This window comes from Rhinatrema bivittatum, chromosome 6, assembly GCF_901001135.1.
Source record: "Rhinatrema bivittatum chromosome 6, aRhiBiv1.1, whole genome shotgun sequence".
Lineage (NCBI taxonomy): Eukaryota > Metazoa > Chordata > Amphibia > Gymnophiona > Rhinatrematidae > Rhinatrema > Rhinatrema bivittatum.
Genome location: NC_042620.1, coordinates 205,752,452 through 205,775,511, shown reverse-complemented (window position 1 = coordinate 205,775,511; position 23,060 = coordinate 205,752,452). Strand labels below are relative to the sequence as shown.

Below are 23,060 nucleotides of genomic sequence, written 5' to 3'. Positions count from 1 at the left end.
TATCTCATACATATATATAAACATTATATATATATTGCTATATATATATAAAAATATCACTATCAGTTTATATATCATTATATATATTATATATTATAAAAATATATACATATAAATATATTTTATATATATATATATAATATATATATTATATATTATTATAAAAATATATAAATATATATATATATATATATATATAGCAAAAAGATAACACAAAAGATGAATAATAGCAAGCATTAGAGAGGTAATTGCAATTAAATAATTACTAGACTGTACAAAAACACATCTGATAGTACCTGCTCAGTGGAACTTACAATCTAATCACGACAAACATACAGGGTAAAACAGACTTTGGGAAGTTCATTTATTAAGAAAATGTTTAAAAATGAATGAGGCTGTAAGCAGGGCAATCTGGGGTTAAGATTTAAAAGCAGCCTCAAAAAAGTGGGGTTTCATATGGGACTTAAATAAAGCAAGAGGAGCATGACAGCACCTCAGGAAGTCTATTCTAAACATATGATGCAGCCTGGTGGAAAGCATAGAGTCAGGATTTGGCAGTAAAGGGGAAAGAAAGACATAGACGTTATTTGCTTGATGGGTGATGTGCACAATGAAGAGTGTAGAGAGATTAGAGAGGAGAGTTACTGAGGAGCTGCAGAATGAAGGCTCTTGTGGGTGAGTGAGTAAGAGGAGCTTGAACTGTATGCAGGAATGGATAGGAAGCCAATGTAGTGATTTGAGAAGAGGGGATATATGGATGTAGTGACTTTGGCGAAAGTTAAGTTGTGCAGCTCAATTTTGGACATTGTAGTGGAGAGAGATAGCTCACAGGGAGACTTGTGAGGAGCAGGTTACAATTGTCTAAGCGTGAAGTGATGAGAGAATGGGTAAGGATTCTGGTAGTTTGCTCACAAAAGAAGGAATGGATTTTGATGATAGAGAAAGAAACAGCACATTTTAGCAGTGTTTTGGATAAGTATAGAGAAGGAGAGAGGAATCGAAGAGGACGCCAGAATCAAAGAGGACGCCAAGGGGCTGAGGGGACTGAGAAGATTATGATGTTATCCACAAAAATAGAGAAAGGAGGAAGAGGGGAATTGGGCTTGGGGCAAAGATAAGGAGCTCATTTTGGCCACATTAAGTTTAAGGTGGCAGTGAGACATTCAGGCAGCAATGTCAGACAGGCTGAAATACAGGACTGGATTGCTGAAGACATTTTTGGTGTAGAGGTAAATCTGAGAATCGGCAGCATAAAGTTAGCCATGAGAGGAAATCAGAATACAGAGATATGAGAAGAGGGTCCAGGACAGAATGCTGAGGCATACCAATTGATAGTGGGAAGGCAGTGGAGAATCTGCCAGAGGAAACACAAAAGTTTGATGGGAGAGATAAAGAGAGAACCAAGACAGGACAAAGTCATGAAATCCAAGTGAGGACAGAGTAGATGGTGATCAACAGTGTCAAAGGCAGCAGATAGATCAAGGAGGATGAACACAGAGTAAAGACCTTTGATTTTATCCATAAACAGGTTTTTGGAGACTTTGGTAAGGGGCTGTTTCTAGGAATGTAGAGGGCAAAATCCAGATTGAAGGGGATCAAGAATGGCTTGAGATGAAAGAAAATCAAGACAGCGGTGAACAGCACATTTAAGTACTTTGGAAGCAAAGGGAAGTAGGGAGATGGTACAATAATTGGCAGGACAGGTAGGGTCCCAGTCATAGTTTTTTCAGGATCGGTGTGATCACAATAAACTTGAAGGCAACAGAAACAGTTGTAGTGGAAAATGTAGCTCTATTTCCACTGCAGTCATCCTTTCCATTCCATCTTCCATATCCTTAATTTGAGGAATTGGGTGGGAATGGCATGAGAGGAACAAATAGTAAGTTTGGAGGAGAGAAGATGGGCAGTTTTCTCCACAGTGAATTCAGAAAAGGAGTGGGGGAGGGGGGGAGGCCAGGGGAATGGTAGAAGAAAGAAGTGGGGGCAAGGGAGGAGGAGAGAGTAATTGAGAACATGAGACGAATTTTGTGAATCTTGTCATGAATGTAGTCTGCCATAGTCTGGGCGCACAGTGAAGTGTGCGTGATTGTGGCAGGGGAGATGATAGAAATTTGAGGAGGGAATTGAGTGTAGCACATAGATGGCGAGGTTTGGATGCAAGAGTTTATCAGTTGGACGTAGTAGTCTTGCTTGGCAAGTACAGTAGCAGATTGAAAGGAGGTAAGAATGAATTTGAAATGTATGAAGTCTGCATGGGAATTCAGCCAAAAATGTACTGCAGAGTGGGCAGAGGAACGTAAAAAAATAAATTCTAAAAGTGAGCCAAGGCTAGGTTTGGTACACACCTACAGAATAGGTAAGGGGATGGGCAAGAGTGCCTAAAGCAGAAGATAGTATAGTATTGTAAGAAGAAACTGCTTCATCAATTGACTCTGTGGCGGAAAGAAGAGATGAAACAGTAGTGGAGAGGATACAGGGGTCGACAATCTGAAGATTCCTGAAGGTGTTTGTGGTGACTGGACAAGGCTGTGGGGAAGGGTGGTTTAGTGTGAAAGTTATCAGATGATTGTATGAGAGATGAAGAACTAAGGTGGAGAAGTCAGAGACCACAGTTGGAGAAAAGGACTAGGTCAAGGTAGTGGCCATGCTTTTAAGTAGGGTGGTAGAGCAGAGCTGAAGATCAAATGAGATTAAAGAAAGGAATTTTGAGACATAAGAGTCAGAGGGGACATCAACATGATGGTTAAAGTCACCAAGAATAAGGGAAGGGCAAGATGGATCAAGGTGCGGCTGACATCAGTGCTGCACAAAATGATAGAAGCCATTCTTAAAAACAAAATTATTGGCCATATAGACAGACATGGCTTAAGGGAGAAGAGTCAAGATGGTTTTAGCAAGGGAAAGTCTTGTTTTACTAATCTTTAGAATTGTTTTAAGGTGGTGCGGTAACTTGAGCAATAGCGGCTTAAGAAACAACCAGGAGGAATAAGGAGGCAGATTCTGTCTGTTTCCTTTATGAGGAATTTATTTACAGTAAAAAGGAAAATCAAACAAAGAATGCAGCTCACCTTAACTTCAAGTAGCACACAGACATCAAACATAGCTGGTCTTTGCACAGACTGGGTTCTTGCCTGCTCCCTGGGGCCTGTCTAACCCTTCTGGGCCCTGCCTTCTTATGCTAAGCTGAAGGGATCCTCCCTGGGCCCAGAATTCCTTGCAGGGCTGATCCTTAAGGAGCACTGGACAAGAAAGCTGTGGCCAGTTCCTTAAGGTGGGTTGAGGGAGTTTCCTGTGCACGCTCTCACATCTCCCCCTTCAGCCCAGACTTGTCGGGATGAGCACTTGCCTGTATGAGGGACATCTTTCTAGACAGGAAATCTGCATTGGTGTTTCCTTGCCTGCCCTATGTCATATTTTATAATTGAAGGGCTGTAGGGCCAGGAATTCTCTCATCACCCTTGCATTGAACTATATTTCTATTTATCCCTAGGAGCAGTTGTGGTCCATTATGAGCATGAACTGCCATTCCAGTAGGTAGAAGCACAAGGCCTCTAAGGCCCTCTTGACTGCCAAGTTCTCCTTCTTGACAGTTGAGTAATGCTTCTTTCATGGCATCAGCTTCCAGCTAATGTATGTTACAGGATGTTTTTGGCCATTCTTCTCTTGGACTAAGACAGCTCCCAAGCCTATTTCTGAGGGATCGTTCTGCTCCATGAAGGGTTTGGTTAAGTCCGGACTTATCAGGACCGGTTCGGAGCATAATGCCTCTTTCAGAATCCGGAAGACCTCTTCTGCTTCAGCTGACCACTGGATCTTCTCTGGTGCTTTCTTCAACAGAAGCCTTGTGAGAGGCTCCATGTTCTACGAGTAATTGGGGATTCCCGTGAGGCCTAGGAATGCTCTGATTTTCACTTTTGTTTTCAGGACTGGCACTTAGGTGAACGCCTTGATATTCTGGGTCTGCAGGTAGACCTTGCCCTTCCCCATGTTGTAGCTAAGAAACTGGACTTCTTGCCCTCCTAGCAAACACATCGTAGGACTGGTCATCAGTCCTACTTTCCTCAGTCTGGTTATCATGGCTTGGAGTTGGCTTAGCTGTGTCTTCCAATCTGGGCTGTACACCAAAATGTCATTCGGCTGTGTACCTTTTATGTGGGCAGAGCAGGCAGTCGACCAAGCGCTGAAACGTTGCGGTGTGCTATGGAGTATAAAAGGAAGGACAGTGAACTGGAAATGTTCCTTTGGTGTCAAATAATCGCCGCCTTATCTATCCAATCAGGTGCTCCATGTTCCGTGTCTATTGTATCCTATAAGCTTCTATAAGCACCTATATATTTAGTCAGGTTAGTCTCAACTTCGCAGGAGAACTCGCACTACTTTATTTATTTGTTGTAATTTATTCCCCAGTTACTTGTTCCAAATTTATCTCCCTGTTCAATGTAACCGCATCCTTACATGCATGTTAATGTTATAATATAAACCGAATTGATATGTAACATTGCTACATGAATTTCGGTATATAAAAATGTTAAATAAATAAATAAATAAATAAATGCAGTGTTCTCCTTCGCCGCTGATGTGAGAGGCACCTGCCAATAGCCTTTTGTAAGGTCCAGGGTAGAGATGAACTGGGCTGATCCCAGATGCTCATCCACTCGAGGCATCAGGATGTGTCAAGTTTTGAGACCTCAACTTTTTTAATGCAGAACCTTGTACTCTCATCTGGCTTTGGCTCAAATCACTGTTAAATGCCTCTAACTCCAAGCTGGAGCATCTCTCCTTTACTTCAGGTAGCACACAGACATCAAACACAGCAGGTCTTTGCACAGACTGGGTTCCTGCATGCTCCCCGGGGCCTGTCTAATCCTTCTGGGCCCTGCTTTCTTATGATTTTGCATTAGGAATCACTACCTAGGAATTCTTGTGGACAATAAGTTGAAAACTTCTGCTCAATGCACAGCTGTGGTCAAAAAAGCAAAGATAATTTTTCCACTCAGGTATGATCTGAAAAGGAATGGAGAATAAAACAGAAAAGATATTTCCTGTGTACTGATCTATGGTGCAACTGCACCTTGAGTACTATGTGACGTTCTGGTCACTCCATTACAAGATGTAGCAGAACTAGAAAAGGTGCAGATGAGGCAACAAAAATTAGAGAGGAGATAGAATATCTCTCCTGTGATGAGAGACTATAAAGCCTAGGGCTCTTCGGCTTGGAAAAGTGATGGCTGAGAGAGGACATAACAGAAGTTTATAAAATCATAAGTGGGGAGGAATGAGTAAATGAAGGATGGTTATTTACCCTTTCAAATACTAAAACAAGGGGACACTCCATGAAATTCACTACCAGTAGATTCAAAACAAATTTACTTTTCCACTCAGCACACTATCAAGCTGTGGAATCTGTTGCCATAGGATGGGATCAAAATAACTATCACAGCAGGGTTTAAAATAGATTTTGGACAAGCTCCCTAAGGAAAAGCCCATAACATATAAGCCAGGTAGACTAATTATTGCTATCCTTGGGAGTACATAAAAGGAATTAGATCTACTTTATGTAATCTGCCAGGTACTTGCAATTTGGATTGGCTACCTTTGGAGACAGGATGCTGGGCTTGATGGACCTTGGTCTGACCCAGCATAGCAATTCTTATATTATGTAAAATCGTTGAGAGAGTGATTTATCAGGGGGCTGATAAAGATAGCCACCAGGAGAGGTAGTGGGGTGAACAGGCAGATGGAAAGGGCCTCAAAGGAAGAAAAAGAGTGAGACTGGGATTGAAGAATGGACTGAAATCTACAGGATGGCAAGAGCAGCCTAACCACAATGGTCTACTGTCCTAGGTGTATGGGGAAAAAAGATAACCTCCATGACAGAGAGCAGCAATTGAAGCACACTCCTCAGGGGAAAACCAGGTCTCAGTCAAGGCAAGGAGATGAAGATTATGAGAGATAAAAAGGTCAAGTGTAGGCCAGCTTCTTGGAAAGTGGGCATTCCATAGGAAGCACAAGAAAGGAAGAGAAGCTGAAGAGAGAGGAGGAATAGTGATATGACTGGAGAGATAACTGATATGCATTGATAGGGTGAAAGTTGCCTTGGAGGGTCAGAACTGGGACCAATATCTGCTTCTGACAGTAGGAGGAGGAACAAGGAGGAAGAGTAGGAGAATATGTAGAAGCAATGAGTTGTAATGATAGCGACAAAGATGAAGTACTGTCATGAAAAGTAGAGATGGCTGGATGAGAGGAAGAAAACTTTGAAGTTCAAGAGCAGTGGACAATGAGATGAGAGAGTGGCAGTTGAGAAAGAATGTAGGGAATGAGAAAGGTGGACTTGGTGTTAGTAGTGGTTTGCAGCAGGAAATAAAATTAAGGAGGATTAGCATCAGGAAGAGAAAATGTCGTGGCGTCATAGGAAATAAAGAGAGGCCTGCAACTTTCTCAATACCAGCCAACTACGCAAGGAATGTGAGCTGGGAGAAGTTCAGGCCTGAAATGGGTTGTGGCGACTTCTGAAGCTGACCACCAACTATCTCTCATAATCTGACCACAAATCTTGGGTTACCTCACGACCAGTGGCAATAAGGATTTTTAATTTTTTTTTTTTTTTTAACCAGGATTGGAAAATGTTGTCTTTAGGAGATGGGTTTCTAAAGGGTTTTTAACTGACAATTCTTATTGGATGATAGGGAAGGAACTTGTTCTTTTCAGCACTTAAAGGATAACTATGGTTTGGAGAACAAAGAGTTGATGTGTATTTGCAGTTACATAATAACACAGTAAAGACAGCAGAAAAAAAAATCAAATGGTCCATCCAGCAACCTTCTTATGGTAATATCTACCATGCCGTGAAGGTTCCCCTCAAGTTTCTCTTAAGGATATAGTCTGTGCAGTTCCCCCAATCCTTATGATAAAGGTAGTAATATTTACAATCAAAAACCAAACAACTGTCAAACCCCTAATTATTGCTAGCAATGTTTTTACTGGGTGAGGAGCCTTCCTGAAAATTCTGACAATGCTGACTTGTCTTGCTTTTGGACTTGTCTGTAGAAGCAATCCTGTGCTTTTTTCCTTGTTACTGCATACCATTACCCCCAGACCATAACAGTCGGGGCCCATGTTGGTTGCCGTCTGAATCCAATTTCTTTTTTTTCTCCCTCTGCTGTCAAAACAGAGAGTGATGTTGCAGTTATGTAAAAAATATCAAGGCTTATTGGTTGAGGGTAGTAATACCTTCTGCTAAGGGTAATAACTGTTGCACCAAGGGAGTTATCCCCATGCACTCTTTTCTTCATTAGGCTAGAGATTTTTAGGAGCCTCCAAGAACGGCTTTGTGTTCGCAGCTGAAGTAAATTTATATTGCTGTCCGTTAATCTGGATCCGTAGTGTGGCAGGGAAAAATAAGGCAAAGTGCAGTTTCTTTTCCACTAAATAAGTGCAGATCAGTGCCATCACTTTCCACTTGGCTGCTAGAGATACTGAGTAATCATTAAAAATTGGGATCTATCATCTTCGCAGAGCATCTCTGCCAGCTTCTCAAAAGTTCTCAATTTTAAGCTTACCATTGAAATTGAGAATTCTCGTCATGATTGGCTTTGGCCTGTCACCCGCCGCTCCATGTGGCCCTATACAATGTGCATGCTCAAAGTGAATGTCAGCACAGGCCTTTGCACTCAAACCCAGCTCCTTTAGAAATAGTGTGTGGAACCAGTCTTAACAGCTGAGCTTACGAGCCATTTTCTGACAGACCCAGTACCTTAGGATTATTTCTGTAGCTTTGCTTCTCGAGATCTTCTATTTTCTCTCATGCAGCCTTTACTGCTTACTCTAGGCCCAATTGTGTCTCCAGAGAGTTTACCTTTGCACTCATTTCCATGGCATCAGCTTCTATTTCAAAGAAAGGACAAATTAAGTCACATTTTTCATCCATCCCTGCCACTGAAGAGCTGATTTTTTTCCAGTTTATGGCAGCTATAATAGTAGTAGAGATTTTGAATAATTTCCATGGTGTCAGATCCTACAGGCTCAGGGGCCTTGTCCGCCATCTTAGGGTTCATCACGTTTGCTTTTTTCCCCCATTTAGTAAGTTTTGTAGTCAGGATATTTTCAAATCTGCTTCCAAAAGGAAGAGCTATAGATCTCAGACAGTTAATAATCTCTCCAAGCAAACTGAAAGGTAAGAGGGCTATCAAAATGATAAGGGGAATGGAACAGCTCCCCTATGAGGAAAGACTAAAGAGGTTAGGACTTTTCAGCTTGGAGAAGAGACAGCTGAGGGGGGATATGATAGAGATGTTTAAAAATATGAGAGGTCTAGAACGGGTAGATGTGAATCGGTTATTTACTCTTTTGGATAGTAGAAAGACTAGGGGGCACTCCATGAAGTTAGCATGGGGCACATTTAAAACTAATCGGAGAAAGTTCTTTTTTACTCAACGCACAATTAAACTCTGGAATTTGTTGCCAGAGGATGTGGTTAGTGCAGTTAGTATAGCTGTGTTTAAAAAAGGATTGGATAAGTTCTTGGAGGAGAAGTCCATTACCTGCTATTAAGTTCACTTAGAGAATAGCCACTGCCATTAGCAATGGTAACATGGAATAGACTTAGTTTTTGGGTACTTGCCAGGTTCTTATGGCCTGGATTGGCCACTGTTGGAAACAGGATGCTGGGCTTGATGGATCCTTGCTCTGACCCAGTATGGTATTTTCTTATGTTCTTATGGAAAATCACTGGTTAATGTCGCTGGTTTAGTAGGGGTGAAACCTGGAGTTGCTACTCCTCATGCCTGAGCAGCTCACAGCACCATGTGATCCCCCACTATGAGATATTTAAATACCTCTATCATATCAACCCTCTCTCACCTTTCCTCTAGGCTGCACATGTTTAGATCTTTAAATTTATCCCCATATGCTTTAGAACAAAGACCACTGACTATTTTAGTAGCCACCCTATGGACAGACGCCAATTGATTTATATCCTTTCGAAGGTGGTATCTGACCATTTCTCTTTCTATGCAGCCAAGTATCTTTCTGGCTTTTGCTGTTGCTTTATCCAACTGTTTGGTGACAATAAGATCATCAGATACAATCACCCCCAGATCCCATTCTGCTTAGAATTTCACCTCTCTTTTGGTTTTTTGCCGCCTGAATGCATTATTCTGCATTTTCTTTTTAACATTAAATCTTATTGCCAGATCCTAGCTGATTCCTCAAGCTTTGCTAGATCTCTCCTCATGTTTTCCACACCTTTCTGGCTATCCATCCTGTTGTAGATTTTGGTATAAATGGCAAAAAAACAAATCTTTCCTGACAATCCTTCTGCTATGTTGCTCACGAAAATGTTGAAGAACAGTTCCAAGGTCCGATCCCTGAAACAAACTGCTAGTAACAACCCCATCCTCAGAGAAAACTCCATTTATCACTATCCTTTGTTGCCTCCCACTAAGCCAGTTTCTAACCCAGTCAGTCATTCTAGGTCCATACCAAGGGAGACAGAGAGATTTATAGAGGAGACTTTCAGGGACATAGTAAAGAAGTCCCATCTCCAATCTGGTAGCCCCTGTGCTGCCTTAGAGGAGGAAGGTTACCTGGAAGAAGAGCATCAGCTTGAGGCAGGAAGCAATCCTGTAGTTAGGACCTGTCTTCAAGATGATGTAGTATCCTCTTGCACTGAGGATAGTTCTATAGGGGCACATACCCAGGAGGGAAGAGTTAGGACAGCTGTTATAGTCTGTGATTCAATGGGTGGCTGGCTGACATGAGGATTACTTGGTAAGTTGCCTACCTGGTGCGAAGGTGGCAGATCTCATGAATCACATAGATAGGATTTTAGATAGTGCTGGGGTGGCTGTCTTGGTACATGTAGGTACCAATGACATAGGAAAGTGCAGGAGAGGGGTTCTTGGAAGCAAAATTTAAAGATTTAGGTAGAAAGCTGAAATACAGAATCCTCCAGGGTAGCATTCTCAGAAATGCTCCCCGTTCCACGTGCAGGTCCCCAGAAGCAGTCAGAGCTCCAGAGTCTCAATGCATGGATGAGATGATGGTGTAAGGAAGAGGGTTTTAGGTTTGTTTGGAACCGGGCTTCATACTGGGGAAGGAGGCAGCCTTTTCTGAAAGGATGGGCTCCACCTTAACCAGAGTGAAATCAGGCTGCTGGCACTAACCTTTAAAAAGGCGATAGCACAGCTTTTAAACTAGATGACTGGGGAAAGCAGACAGCCGCTCAGAAGTGCGTGGTTCGGAATGATACATCTTTGAAGGATATTAAGAAAACAGGGAAAATAGATCATCTCAGTAGAAAGGTTGCAATAAATGCCAAAGTGGACCAGGTGTCTAAAAGTGCAGAAAGATTCTAAAGTACCCCTTGTCAACTGATGAACAGGTTGTTAATACAAAGAAGAAAAATATTTTGAAATGTCTGTATACAAATGCTAGAAGTCTAAAAAATAAGATGGGAGAATTAGAGTGCATAGCATTGGATGAAGACATAGATATAATTGGCATCTCAGACACCTGCTGGAAGGAGGATAACCATTGGGACACTATGATACCAGAGTACAATTATATCAAAATGAAAGGATGGATCAAATTGGTGAAGGGGTGGTGCTATATGTTAAAGAAAGCATTGAGTCAAACAGGATAAAAGTTCTGCAGGAAACAAAATAGAATTTTGAATCTTTATGGATAGAAACTCCAGGTGAAAAAAAAGGAACAACATAGTAGTAAGGGTGTATTATTGTCCACCTGAGGGAAACTCGGCCAGAGTCGGGCTTTACTGGTTACCAGATATTGTAATAATAATAAACAGGCCGATACAGTACAGTGCGCTCCAGTGGAGCGCACTGTTAACCCGCGTTTGGACACGCATTTGACGCACTAGCTTTACCCCTTATTCAGTAAAAGAACCAATGGCAGCGGTTGTCCCTGTGACATAGTAAGGGCAAAGGGCCGTCGGCTGCCAGTAATCAAAATGGCGCCGATGGCCCTTTGCCCTCACTATGTCACTGGGACCGACCGCTGCTATTGGTCGGTCTCAGTGACATGGAGAGGGCAAAAGGCCGTTGGCGCCATTTTGTTTACTGGCAGCCGACGGCCAAAGCCGAGGAGATCACTCCCGGACCCCCGCTGGACCACCAGGGATGTTTGGCAGGTCTTGGGGGGGGGTCAGGAGGGTGGGGGGTTGTAGTAAATTAAGTCGGCAGGTCTTGGGGGGGGGGGGGGTCAGGAGGGTGGGGGGTTGTAGTAAATTAAGTCGGCAGGTCTTGGAGGTGGGTCAGGAGGGTGAGGGTTGTTAATTAATTTAAAGGGTTGGGATGGGGTTTTTTTTGGGGGGGGAGGGGTTCCCAGAGAAAGAAAAGTTTTCTGATCTGGGGAGTGGACCGAAATGGCCCTCCCCAGACCCAAAAACAAAATGGGGAGAAAAACAAAAAGCTATGCACTCCCCTAATTTGCTCCATAAGACGCCCAGACGCAGAGCCGGTTTAGCACAAAATTTTTTTTTTTTTTTAATTTTCCCCCTCTGAATCCTAGGTGCGTCTTATGGTTAGGTGCGTCTTATGGAGCAAAAAATACGGTAATTCTTTGATTCAGCATTCACTGAGGAAGATCTAAGAAATATACCCATGCCAGAAATTATATTCAAAGGTGATGATTCAGAGGAACAAACAAATCTCAGTGAGCCTAGAAGATGTACTAGGGCACAATGATAAATTAAAGAGCAATAAATCACCTGGACCAGATGGTATACATCCCAGAGTACTGAAAGAACTGAGAAATGAAATTGCAGACCTGCTATTGGAAATTTGTAAACTATTAGTAACATTGTCTATGGTTCCTGAAGACTGGAGGGTTGCCAATGTAACGCCAATATTTAAAAAAGGATCAAGGGGTGATCCAGGAAACTACAGACCAGTTGGTCTGATGTCTGTGCCAGTCAAAATGCTAGAAACTATCATAAAGAATAACATTTAACATATAGATAAGCATAGTTTAATGGGACAAAATCAACAGATTTAGCCAAGGGAAGTTTTGGCTTACAAATTTTCTAAATTTTTTTGAGGGAGTAAACAAACATGTGGATAAAGGTGAGCCAGTTGATATAGTGTATCTGGAATTCCAGAAAGTATCTGACAAAGTCCCATACAAGAGACTTCTTAGGAAATTAAAAAGTCATGAGATAGGAAGCAATGTCCTATTGTGGATTGCCAATTGGTTAAAAGATAGAAAACAGAGTAGGCTAAATGGTAAATTTTTCCAATGGAAAAAGGTGAACAGTGGAGTGCCCCAAGGATATATTCTGGAACCACTGCTTTTTAATATTTTTATAAATGACCTGGAAATGGGAACCACAAGTGAGGTGATCAAATTTGCAGATAACACACAATTATTCAAAGTTGTTAAATCATAAGAGGATTGTGAGAAATTGCAAGAGGACACTGCAAAACTGGGCTCATGAAATTTAATGTGGAGAAGTGCAAAGTTATGCACTTAGGGAAGAGTAACCCAAATTATAGCTACATAATGCAAGGTTCTACATTAGGCGTCATCACTCAGGAAAAGGATCTAGGTGTCATCGTTGAAAATATATTGAAATCATCTGTGCAGTGTGCAGCAGCAGCCAAGAAAGAGAATAGAATGCTAAGAATTATTAGGAAAGGCATGGAGAATAAAAGAGAGAATATCAATGCCTCTATCACTCCATGGTGCACCTCATCTTGAATATTGTGTGCAATTCTGGTCACCACATCTCAAAAAAGATATAGCAGAATTAGAAAAGGTACAGAGAAGGGCAACCAAAATGGTAAAAGGGGATGAAACAATTCCCCTATGAAGAAAGGTTAAAGAGGTTAGGACTCTTCAGCTTGGAGAAGAGATGACTGAGGAGAGATATGATTCAGGTCTATAAAATAATGAGTGGAATGGAAGGAGTAAACAATCAGTTTATTTTATTTATTTAAAAAACCTTCTATACAGTCGTTGAGTTAGATAACCATCACAACGGTTTACAAAAAGGCACGATAATGAAAAAATATGAGTGGTATAGATTACAAATTAATCATGTGCCATCGTGGAGCGGTAACAAATTAATATAAGAAAAAACTGTGTGTTGTACTTTAAAGCTTGTTTGTTAGGAACATATTAGGCGGATTTGATTTAATATTAAAATGCATTTGTAGGTTACAAGTACTAACTTCTAGTTTGGTGCATCCTTATCATTCAACTGTTACTCTTTCGAAAAGTAAAAAGACTAGGGGACACGAAATGAAGTTACTGGGTAATAAATGTAAAACTAATAAGAGAAAATATGTTTTTATTTGATGCAAAATTAAGCTCTGGAATTCGCTACCAAAGGATGAAAAGTGAAAGCTATTAGTGTAGCTGTGTTTGAGAACTTGTCTAAACCTTTATTTAGAGGACAAGTCCATTAACCATTATTAAGGTAGAGTTGCAGAAATCCACTGCTTATTTTTGGGATAAGCAGCTTAGGATATATCTACCCCTTGGAATCCTACCAAGTACTTGTGACCTGGTTTGACCACTATTGGAAACAGGATACTGGGCTTGATGGACCTTTGGTCTGACCCAGGTATGGCAAAGCCTTATGTTCTTACGCAGTGTCAAAGGCCTTACTGAAATCAAAGTACACTATATCTAGCGTTCTCCCTTAATCCAACTCTCTGGCCACCCAATCAAAGAAATTGATCAGATTCGTCTGACAAGATTTACCTCTGGTAAATGCATGCGTCAAATTTTATTACATTATGAGCAATATTGTTGTTACAATGTAAACCGATTTGATATATTACTTCAACATGAAGGTCGATATAGAAAAGTTCAAAATAAAATAAATACTAAATAAATCACTGTTACCAAGCAGATCTAGCACCATTATCTCTTGTACCAGGTCCTGCATTCCACTAAGATCTAGATCTAATATAGTACCCACTCTCATTGATTCAATGACCAACTGCTGCATGAAGCAGTTATTGATGGCATTTAGGAACTTTAGCTCCCCTGTATGTCCTGATGTGACATTTACCAAGTCAATACTCAGTATTCAAAGTTTCCCATTATTAGTCTTGCACATTTCACTAGCTAGTCTAATCTGTTACCATTTTACAATTTTTCTCATCCTGGCCAGCTGGGTGGTAAAATATCCCCACTACTATACACTCTTCCCTTTTACCATTAGCATGTCATCCATAAGAATTCCAGAGTGCAGTTTGTTTCCTGCAAAATTTTTATCCTGCTGGACTCTATGCCAACCTTAACATAAAGTACCCCTTCACCAGTTTTAACCACACTATCATATCAATGTAAATTTGTACCATGGTATTACAATATCCCATAGTTTATCCTCCTGCTACCTGGTCTCTATGCCTATTTTGTCTATATCTATATATCTGTTTGATAGGCATGGATTGCTTTATAATGAAACAGACTGAAAAACCATACTTGCACTCAAAACATGACTATGCTACAGGAATATTGGTTCCTACCTGCTAATTATTGTTCCACAGATCAATCCAGACTCCTGGGTTTTGCCTCCATGCCAGCAGATGGAGACAAAGTTTCAATGACACTGTACATAACCGAGTGTTCCACCTGCAGTCGCTCAGTATTGACCTGTACCCAAGCCATAATGACAGCAACAATCAAATTTCTAAGCTAAATTCTGTTTATTAAGTTTTACTATTATTACGAGAACACCTTGCATTAGGAAACATCTGTATTGTATACAAGGAAAAACAAAAATATATAGAAGCTAATGTTAAATTATCGCATATCACATAATGGGGAGAGAAAAAGAAGAAAAATTACAAAAGGAAAAACACACTAGTTACCTGTCATAATTGGTACGTCCCAGACTCACTATGGCTAGTAAGCAACTAATTTAGGGGTAGTTTTATTTTGTAAGAAATTCTCCAGTTGGTTGGGATTGCAGAAAATATAATTAACACCTTGAAATTTAACTAGACATTTGCAAGGAAACCTAAGTAAAAAGGATGCACCCAGAGCCAGAACTCTAGGTTTTTTAATAAGAAAAATGTTTCTACGAGCCTGTGACTAACATCTGGGAATACATTTATCTTAGAACCAAGAAAGGAAGAATCTTTAACACGGAAAAAAAGTTTAAGAGTCCATTGCTTGTCACATTTGTGAGCAAAAATTACTAACAAAGTAGCCCAATCTTTAACATCAATAACAGAATCTTCCAAGAATTCAGTAAGATTTAATAATTTCTCTCTCACATCCAACTCTATCCACAGCCTCAACCTCAGCAGTAGATTTATCATCTGGAAGATAAAAAGCATTAACAATCTCAGGAATGGTCTCTTTGGAGATTTTCAAAAAGTCAGTATAAAACTTTTTAATCATCTCCAAAGGGGAAATTAAAGAATAACTAGGAACATTGAGAAATCTCAAATTAAATCATTTAGAATGATTGCCCATATTTTCTATCTTCCTATGTAAGGATTGATTGTCTCTAATCAGAGAGACTGTAGTATCTCATAGCTTGTTACAATCAGATACAACATTAGTAATATGACTTTCTAGTTCTGTGATTTTCTGTAAATTTTCTTTAACCTGGCCAGATAAACTCCCATAAGATCCCAAAACGTCAATTTGCGAAGAAAGAGCTAACTCCAATTTAGTGATTGCTGACCAAAGAGAGTCTAATGTAATTTCAGCAGGTTTATCCATTTTACAAGGTATAAGTGGTAGAAAAACACCTTCCCTCTTGGGGCCTCACCTCCAGGGAAGGATTAGAAAGACTAGTTAAGACTACCATTCCTTCCCTAGGACCCAGGGAGATGGATTAGGCACCTGCGGTGGGACTGGACCAGAGGGACTGAGAGAGAGTGATAACTCTACAGGAGCAGAGCCAGAAAACCCAAAGGCTCCAAGCTCACTTGGTCCCAAAAGTGAACTAGTAAAATTAAAGGTTTCCAAACCAGGTAGGGTAGTCCGAGGGGTAGACAGAGGCAGGAGGGATACTCCTCAAAGTACCTTTTCTCTTCTTGCACATATCCAGGAGTGAAACTTGAAAAAGTGTGGTGGAGAAAATTCCAAGAACAAAAACAATAGAAGGGGCACGCCAACGGCTGTGCACTGCTGCACGCCGTGCTTTATCGGCCAGGCCCTGGGCTTGCAGTGACGTCAGTGGCCTCAGTGGGCAGGTTCCCGGATGTAGGAAGGAAACCGCGGGGAAGCCTTCAGATGCTGTCCCCTCTAAGCTAATTTCTAAGCAAACTCCCTCCCCCTCCAATGAGACGGAAGAAGTTGAAGTTGCTCAAAAAGACAATGGAAAACTGGTTTCCCAAATTTAACATAAGTGATCAGCATTAAAAACCTCCAACAACTCCGCACTATATACAAAGCAACACTGAGTGGCAGACTCTCCCATCCAGTAAATGGATGGATCTCTGGACTGATCTGTGGTACTGCAGGAAAGAAAATTAGCAGGTAAGAACCAATTTTCCTTTCCCTGTACGTACCCAGATCAGTCCAGACTCCTGGATGAACCTAATCTGACTTTGCAATTTCAGCAATCTCTCTCCATGAGAAACACGCTCTCTGCCAGTCTGTCAAACTAAGCTCTCAGATACTCCAGAGTTTGAAAGAGGACTAAATGGATCATTGCTAGGTTCACCACCCATAGAGATTTCAAGTGCATCGGTACCTTTTGTACTGATTTTCAACAGAGGTCCTCTGATTTTACATACATAAGCCAGTAGTCCTGACATGAATGCACCAACACATCCTCCGTTTACAACGCGGCTGCCCCCACCACCACTTTGGTGAAGGTACATACAGCCATTGCCAGCCAAAAGAAGAGCTTGAAACCGAAAATGTTCCCTTAGGACCATGAACCTCAGGACTCTCTAAGTGCTCTGGCCTTATGGTTATGTGCAGATATGCCCCTCTCAAGGTGAGAGATGCCAAGGACTCTCCCTTGCGTACCGCCACTATGACAGACCTCAGAGTTTCCATGCGGAAACGGAACCCTGAGAGCCGCATTTACCTTCTTTAAATTCAATATCTCTTGAAATGGATACAGGAGGAAAGAAACAGGATGCTTAACTTAAAACTCACCTCCGTATTCAGGGTCTGAGTCAAAAGATTCAGGCCACGCTGAGCATATTTAGGGTCCGAGCCAACAAACTCAGCAAGACATGTCTGTGAAAAAAGAAAAAATCTGCGCAGAGTCCAAAGTGGCTCTCATTCATTTGCAATTTCTCCCTTTTCTAGAGGTGAGAAAGCCAATTCCTCATTGGAATCCTCTGATGTCTCATGATCCACATCCCCTTGAACAATACCAGGGACAGCCTCCCTGTGGCATTTGCTTGCTGTGACTGACAAATGGGAGGCTCGAGCATGCAATCCCTACATAGTAGGTTGCTTCACCTTCGCTGGGCACCCCTGCAGGCCTTGGAAACATTCCACCCAGAAGGAGGATGGATCTATACTCGAGCCCATAGTCCCAACTTTGATCTCTCCAACCTCTCTCTCTGGGAAGCTTCTGCCCTCAGGAACAAGGGAGGAGGAGAACTGACTGTTGCCTCACCTCTCATTCCACTCTCCTCCAGAGACACCATAGGCCGAGGGGATGTCCCAACATAGGCAAAAGCTGTAGTAGTCAATTCACTTTGAGCACCTAAATAACGCTAAATAAAAAGAGAGTGAGGACTGAATTGCTATCAGATGGCAAGCCTCACAGATAGCAAGGTGCTTGGACCTGTTCGTTCCTGACGCCTAGCTCTCCTGAACTTCAGCTCTAGGTGGCCTCCTGCGTGCACACCAATACCACCCGGGCGTACGCGCACAAATACGAGCTCAAGACTAGGTTGCGGTCATACATGTACAAGTATATGCACAAATATGTGATCAAGTTTAGGTTGCAGTCGTATGTGCACAAGTACCTGCGCAAATACGCACTCCAGTCTAGGTCTTGGCCTTACGCACACAAGTATCTATGCAAATACGCGCTCAATTCCAGGTCACAGACATACATGCTCAAATCTAGGCCACAGCCTTACATGCACAGGTCCCTGCGCATGCAACCAACATGCGGTGAGAATGCACACACGTCTACTAACATGAGAAAAGAACAGCTGCCGCAGCCTCCCACACAGCTGAGCAAAGCCTGTCTACACCTTCAGCGTGTTCAGGCTGAGATCTGTTCAATATCCGGCACCGAAAATCATTGAAGGCCTGAAGAGCTTTTCAATAGCTCAGGCCTCTTGACCAGCCGAGACTCCATGGAGAATGGGGATGAGCCAGCATACCCAACTGCTTGTTTGGCTAAACAAGCTTTGTGCATAAGCAAATTATAAACCAACAGAAGACCTCTACCAGAATCAGAGATGACTCCTTGGTACAATAGCCTCTCTGCACCTCCGTGGGATAGGAAAACTGCCAGCAGTAGTTGGGGAGATTCCCCTGCCTCTCCCACAGATGTTGCTAGGGAATAAAAAAATGGTTGCCATTTCTTTGTTGACAGGGAAAGCCTCAGTGCTAGATCCCATCACCCGCGAGGCTCATTCTACTGGTGCAGCCATGCTCGACACAGACCTCTGAATGCCATGCCGATTTTGCCGAACTCACATGCTGTTCCTGCACCGCGGCACCACCAGCACCTCAAGCAGAACAGTCTCAGTGCCACGGAGCCAACACCGGTCTCCTCCACAGGCAGAGAAGCTGCTGAAAAACCCCACTGCTGAGCCCCCCGAGCTGCTAAGGTAGCTCCCCCCTGGAACCCCGATGCTGCACAGATTCCTCCAACTAGATCCTTGTTTTCTTTTTTTTTCACTCTCTGAGAACAAATAAAGGTACATAGAAACCAATACTTTCCTTTGATGCAGAGGTTTCGGTTCCAGGAGAGCAGGCCACTTGGCAGATCAGAAAAGAGCCAGACTACTGGCTACATCAGTCTCCTTTCACCAAATTTTAGCGACACAGCCCAGAACAAACAGTATAAAATGCTTCACTGGGCTTGCAGTGCAGAACTGCCAGCAGGTTCCACCACTGTCTCATGGGGGATGAGGGATCTGGACCACCCGATGTCTACCCCACAAACCTCAGGACCGAGTTATCAGAAGGGTCACCAACCCCCTGCTCGTCCGCCTCAAACTGAGGGGGATGGCCCTACCAGAACCTCACAACCCCCCTGGGAGGATCCAGAAATTTTGTCTTTTAATCTTTTTTTTTCCCTTTCTCTCCAGACTGCAGGTTTTATACCAGTTACCATCTGCTGGAGACAGAAATACTGGGGACTGCAGGTGGCACACTGGGTTATATACAGTGTCAGTGAAACATTCAGTGAGGCAAAACAGAGGAGTCTGATATTCCAGTTCCCTGTGTGTACCCAGATAAGTCCAATTTCAATTCACAAAATGTTTATTCATCTGTCATTTGCAGAAACCGAGGGGTGAATTTTCAAACGATTTAGCCACCTAACTTTGAGAATTCAGAAGCTAGATCTTTCTAGGTGAAAATTTCATTCCCTCCCCCAGAAAAAAGATGTGTAATACTTTGGAGATTGTTGTTTTGAGAGGGAGGAAGAAACAGTTTCCCTGAACAAGGCCTGACTTGTACTAGTGAGGTCGGGGGCATGTTGGAATAAAATGTGGCTAGCCAGGTCCTCAGGTATAACTAACTCAGTTTAATGAGCTATCCCTGTACTTAGGTGTTTTATGAAAGTAGGTGGCTAGATGTAGTTGCTCAAAAATGGGCTGTGCTAGGGGAAGAATTAGATCTGGGGATAAAAAATTAGGCACTAAGCATTGTTTTTCACCACTAGATGCCTAGGGCACAAAAATAGTTGGCATAAATTGAGCTGACCACTCCCGTGCAGTGAGACCCAACCATCAACTCTTCCTTACCTCATGTAGGTTGAGTCAATATTGGGGACCCTGATCTCTCCCTTTCCCCCACAGTATCAAGCATCTGCACCCTCACAACCACCTCAGAGTATCTACACAGCACAACTTACCAATGAGTTCTGGTGCTATCAGGAGGACTGTCATGTTCAGTGAAGACAGCAACTCAGGAATCTTAAGTGAAGATTCTCAAGGAATGGTGAATATAAGAGGGGTTTGGAAGGACAAATGCATGATACTCTGGAGGTTGGAAAAGGGGAGAGAGGAATTTCTTTGTACCATCAATGGGACAAATTTTCAAAGAGCTCCTCAGATACTTAGTTATACCCAATCATATTGACTTTTAAGCTAATTTTCAGCCACAATATAGCCAACTAGATTATGGCTGAATATTAACCTAACGACATACCAGAAAATAAAGTACTTATTCCAAGATCAATGTATATCAAGTATAAAACAAATCAAAATAAAGATCTTGGTCATATATTTACTAAATATGGAAGCACAAGCATCCCTTAATGCTTTAAATATATGTAGGACCGCCACTGAATCAGCTAATACCAAACGTGTATGCTGACAACAAATGAACCACTTTGGTTTTTTTTTTAGTGAAATGGATATTAAAAAATTATCCTTAAATTGTATAGATTGCAACTTTAAGCACCGTATTCACAATGTCCAAAATGGATAATAGTGAGCAAAAAAGGAAAATTGGTTCTTACCTACTAATTTTCGTTCCTATAGTACCAAGGATCAGTCCAGACTGCTCGGTTATGCCTCCCTTCTAGCAGATGGAGTCAGAGAAAAGCTGAAAAGCACCCCCTAGATAACCTGGTGTGCTACCTACAATCCTTCAGTATAATCAATATCAAAGCAGAATTAAGTAAATTTAACAACCAATGACTAGATCAATCCAAACTTTAACCTTGAAAGAAAACCAGAACATGTGAAAAAAACAACCACTACGTAGAGGCATAGTATAGGTGCACCATCTTCGAAAATGTCTGTAAAGAGAAAAAACACAAGTAGCTGAGCAGACTCTCCATATAGATACCCATGGGCGGGCGTCTGGACTGATCCTTGGTACTACAGGAACGAAAATTAGCAGGTAAGAACCAATTTTCCTTTCCCTGTATGTACCAGGATCAGTCCAGCCTGCTGGGATGTACCCAAGCTGCCATAAAAGGGGAGTCCCGCTCGAAGCACACTGCTGCCAAAAGAATCCACTTGCGGATCCCGGACGTCCAAACGGTAATGCTTAGCAAATGTGTGCAAAGATTTCAAAGTGGCTGCCCGGCAAATCTCTTGAGGTGACACACATTGGCTTTCTGCCCAGGAAGCCGCCTGTGACCTGATGGAATGCGCCTTGAGACCATCTGGTACTTGCTGCCCGTGACAGATGTAAGCCGAGGTGATAGTCTCCTTCAACCAGTGGGCAATCGTCGTCTTAGAAGCCTTACATCCCTGCTTAGGACCGCTCCCATAAGACAAACAGATGGTCAGATAATTGAAAGGGATTAGTCACCTCCAAATACCTCAAAAGAATCCGGCGGACATCTAATCTCCGCAGATCCTGGGCCTGAGGAGAATTCAGATCCACGTCTGGAAAGGCCGGCAACTCAACTGACCGGTTGACATGAAAAGCCGAAACCACCTTCGGCAAAAAGGAGGGTACTGTCCGAAGTGAAACCCCAGAGTCTGAAATTCGCAAGAATGACTCCCTACAAGACGAAGCTTGAAGTTCGGAAACCCATCTAGCCGAACAAATAGCCACGAGAAAAAACGTCTTGAGTGTCAAGTCTTTCAGGGGGGGGGGAGGGAGGGGGAACTGGGGCATGGTTTGGTTCTTAAAAATATTGAAAAATGTTTTGTCAATTTTTTGCGTCTATGTAATGCGTTTACTTTGTATGAAATGGAGATACACATCTTTTTTGTGCTTGTGTTTATGTATTGATGGTTTTTGCGAATTGACAATAAAAAAAAATTGTTTAAATACAAAGTAGCCCATTTGAGAGGCTCAAAGGGGGAACCGCAAAGCCCTCGAAGAACCAAATTCAAACTCCACGAGGGACATATCGCGCGTACTGGCGGGTGAAAGTGCTTAGCCCCCTTCAAAAAACGGACGACATCTGGATGGCCTGCTATAGGAGATCCATCAATCTTACCTCTCAAACAGCCTAATGCTGACACCTGGACCCAAAGCGAACTGTACGCCAGACACTTCTTTAAGCCTTCCTGCAAAAAGGCAAGGATGTGGATGATAGAGGCTTGCCGTGGGGACACCTTCTACCCGCTGCACCAAGAATCGAAGACCTTCCAAACCTGAACATAAGTGAAGGAAGTAGAAGTCTTATGCGCCCGAAGAAGAGTGGTAATCACGGCCTCCGGATAGCCTCTCTTTCTCAATTGCTTCCTCTCATAAGCCAAGCCGCGAGACAAAAGCAAGCCGCCTGATCGAAAAATACAGGACCCTGGAGCAGTAACTTCAGTAGATGACCCATTCGCAAGGGGCCCTCTACCGCGAGGTTGATGAGTTCTGTGAACCACGGCCTCCTCGGCCACTCCGGAGCCAGGAGGATGACCGGCCCCCGGTAGGACTCTATTTGCCTTAAAACCTTTCCCACCAACGGCCAAGGTGGAAACACATACATGAGAATGTCGGGGGGCCATGGGAGAACCAGGTCATCCACCCCTTCCGACCAGTGCTCCCGTCTGTGGCTGAAAAAAATGAGCCGCTTTGGCGTTCAGACGAGTCGCCATCAAATCCAGCCGAGGAGTCCCCCAACGGCGCCGCACGAGCTGCATCGCTTCCTCGGACAGTTCCCATTTGCCGGGATCTAGTCGTTGACGACTGAGAAAATCCGCCTGGACATTGTCCATGCTGGCTATGTGAGATGCCGCTATGCGGCCCAGATGACGTTCTGCCCAGGACATTAGCTTGTCTGCCTCAGAGGCTACTGGTCGACTCCTTGTTCCTCCTTGCCGGTTTATGTAAGCCACGGTGGTCGTGTTGTCAGAGAGAATCCGTACCGCCCGTTGCCGAACTATTGGGAGAAAGTGTCATAGCGCTAAGCGAACTGCTCTGGTTTCCAACCGATTGATGGACCACTTGGACTGCAGAGGTGTCCACTGGCCCTGTGCCACTCGCGATTGACAGACCGCCTCCAACCCGGA

At 42.8% G+C, this 23,060-nt stretch overlaps 1 protein-coding gene across 5 annotated transcripts in view; it reads right to left on the bottom strand.

The window, feature by feature from the left end:
• SENP2 (SUMO specific peptidase 2) overlaps window positions 1-23,060 on the bottom strand; it is a 238,984-nt gene that overhangs the window by 5,413 nt on the left and 210,511 nt on the right. For 2 of the 5 annotated variants that reach the window (XM_029606475.1, XM_029606477.1), the window contains one exon: window positions 14,502-14,628. The exons of 1 other annotated variant lie outside the window; for it this stretch is intronic. In XM_029606475.1, coding sequence (XP_029462335.1) covers window positions 14,524-14,628 — 105 coding nt within the window. In that variant the 3' untranslated portion in view covers window positions 14,502-14,523. Of the gene's footprint in view, window positions 1-7,756; window positions 7,888-14,501; window positions 14,629-19,999; window positions 20,127-23,060 lie in introns of all 5 variants that reach the window. 2 more of the 5 variants (XR_003857454.1, XR_003857453.1) reach the window with 2 other exon arrangements.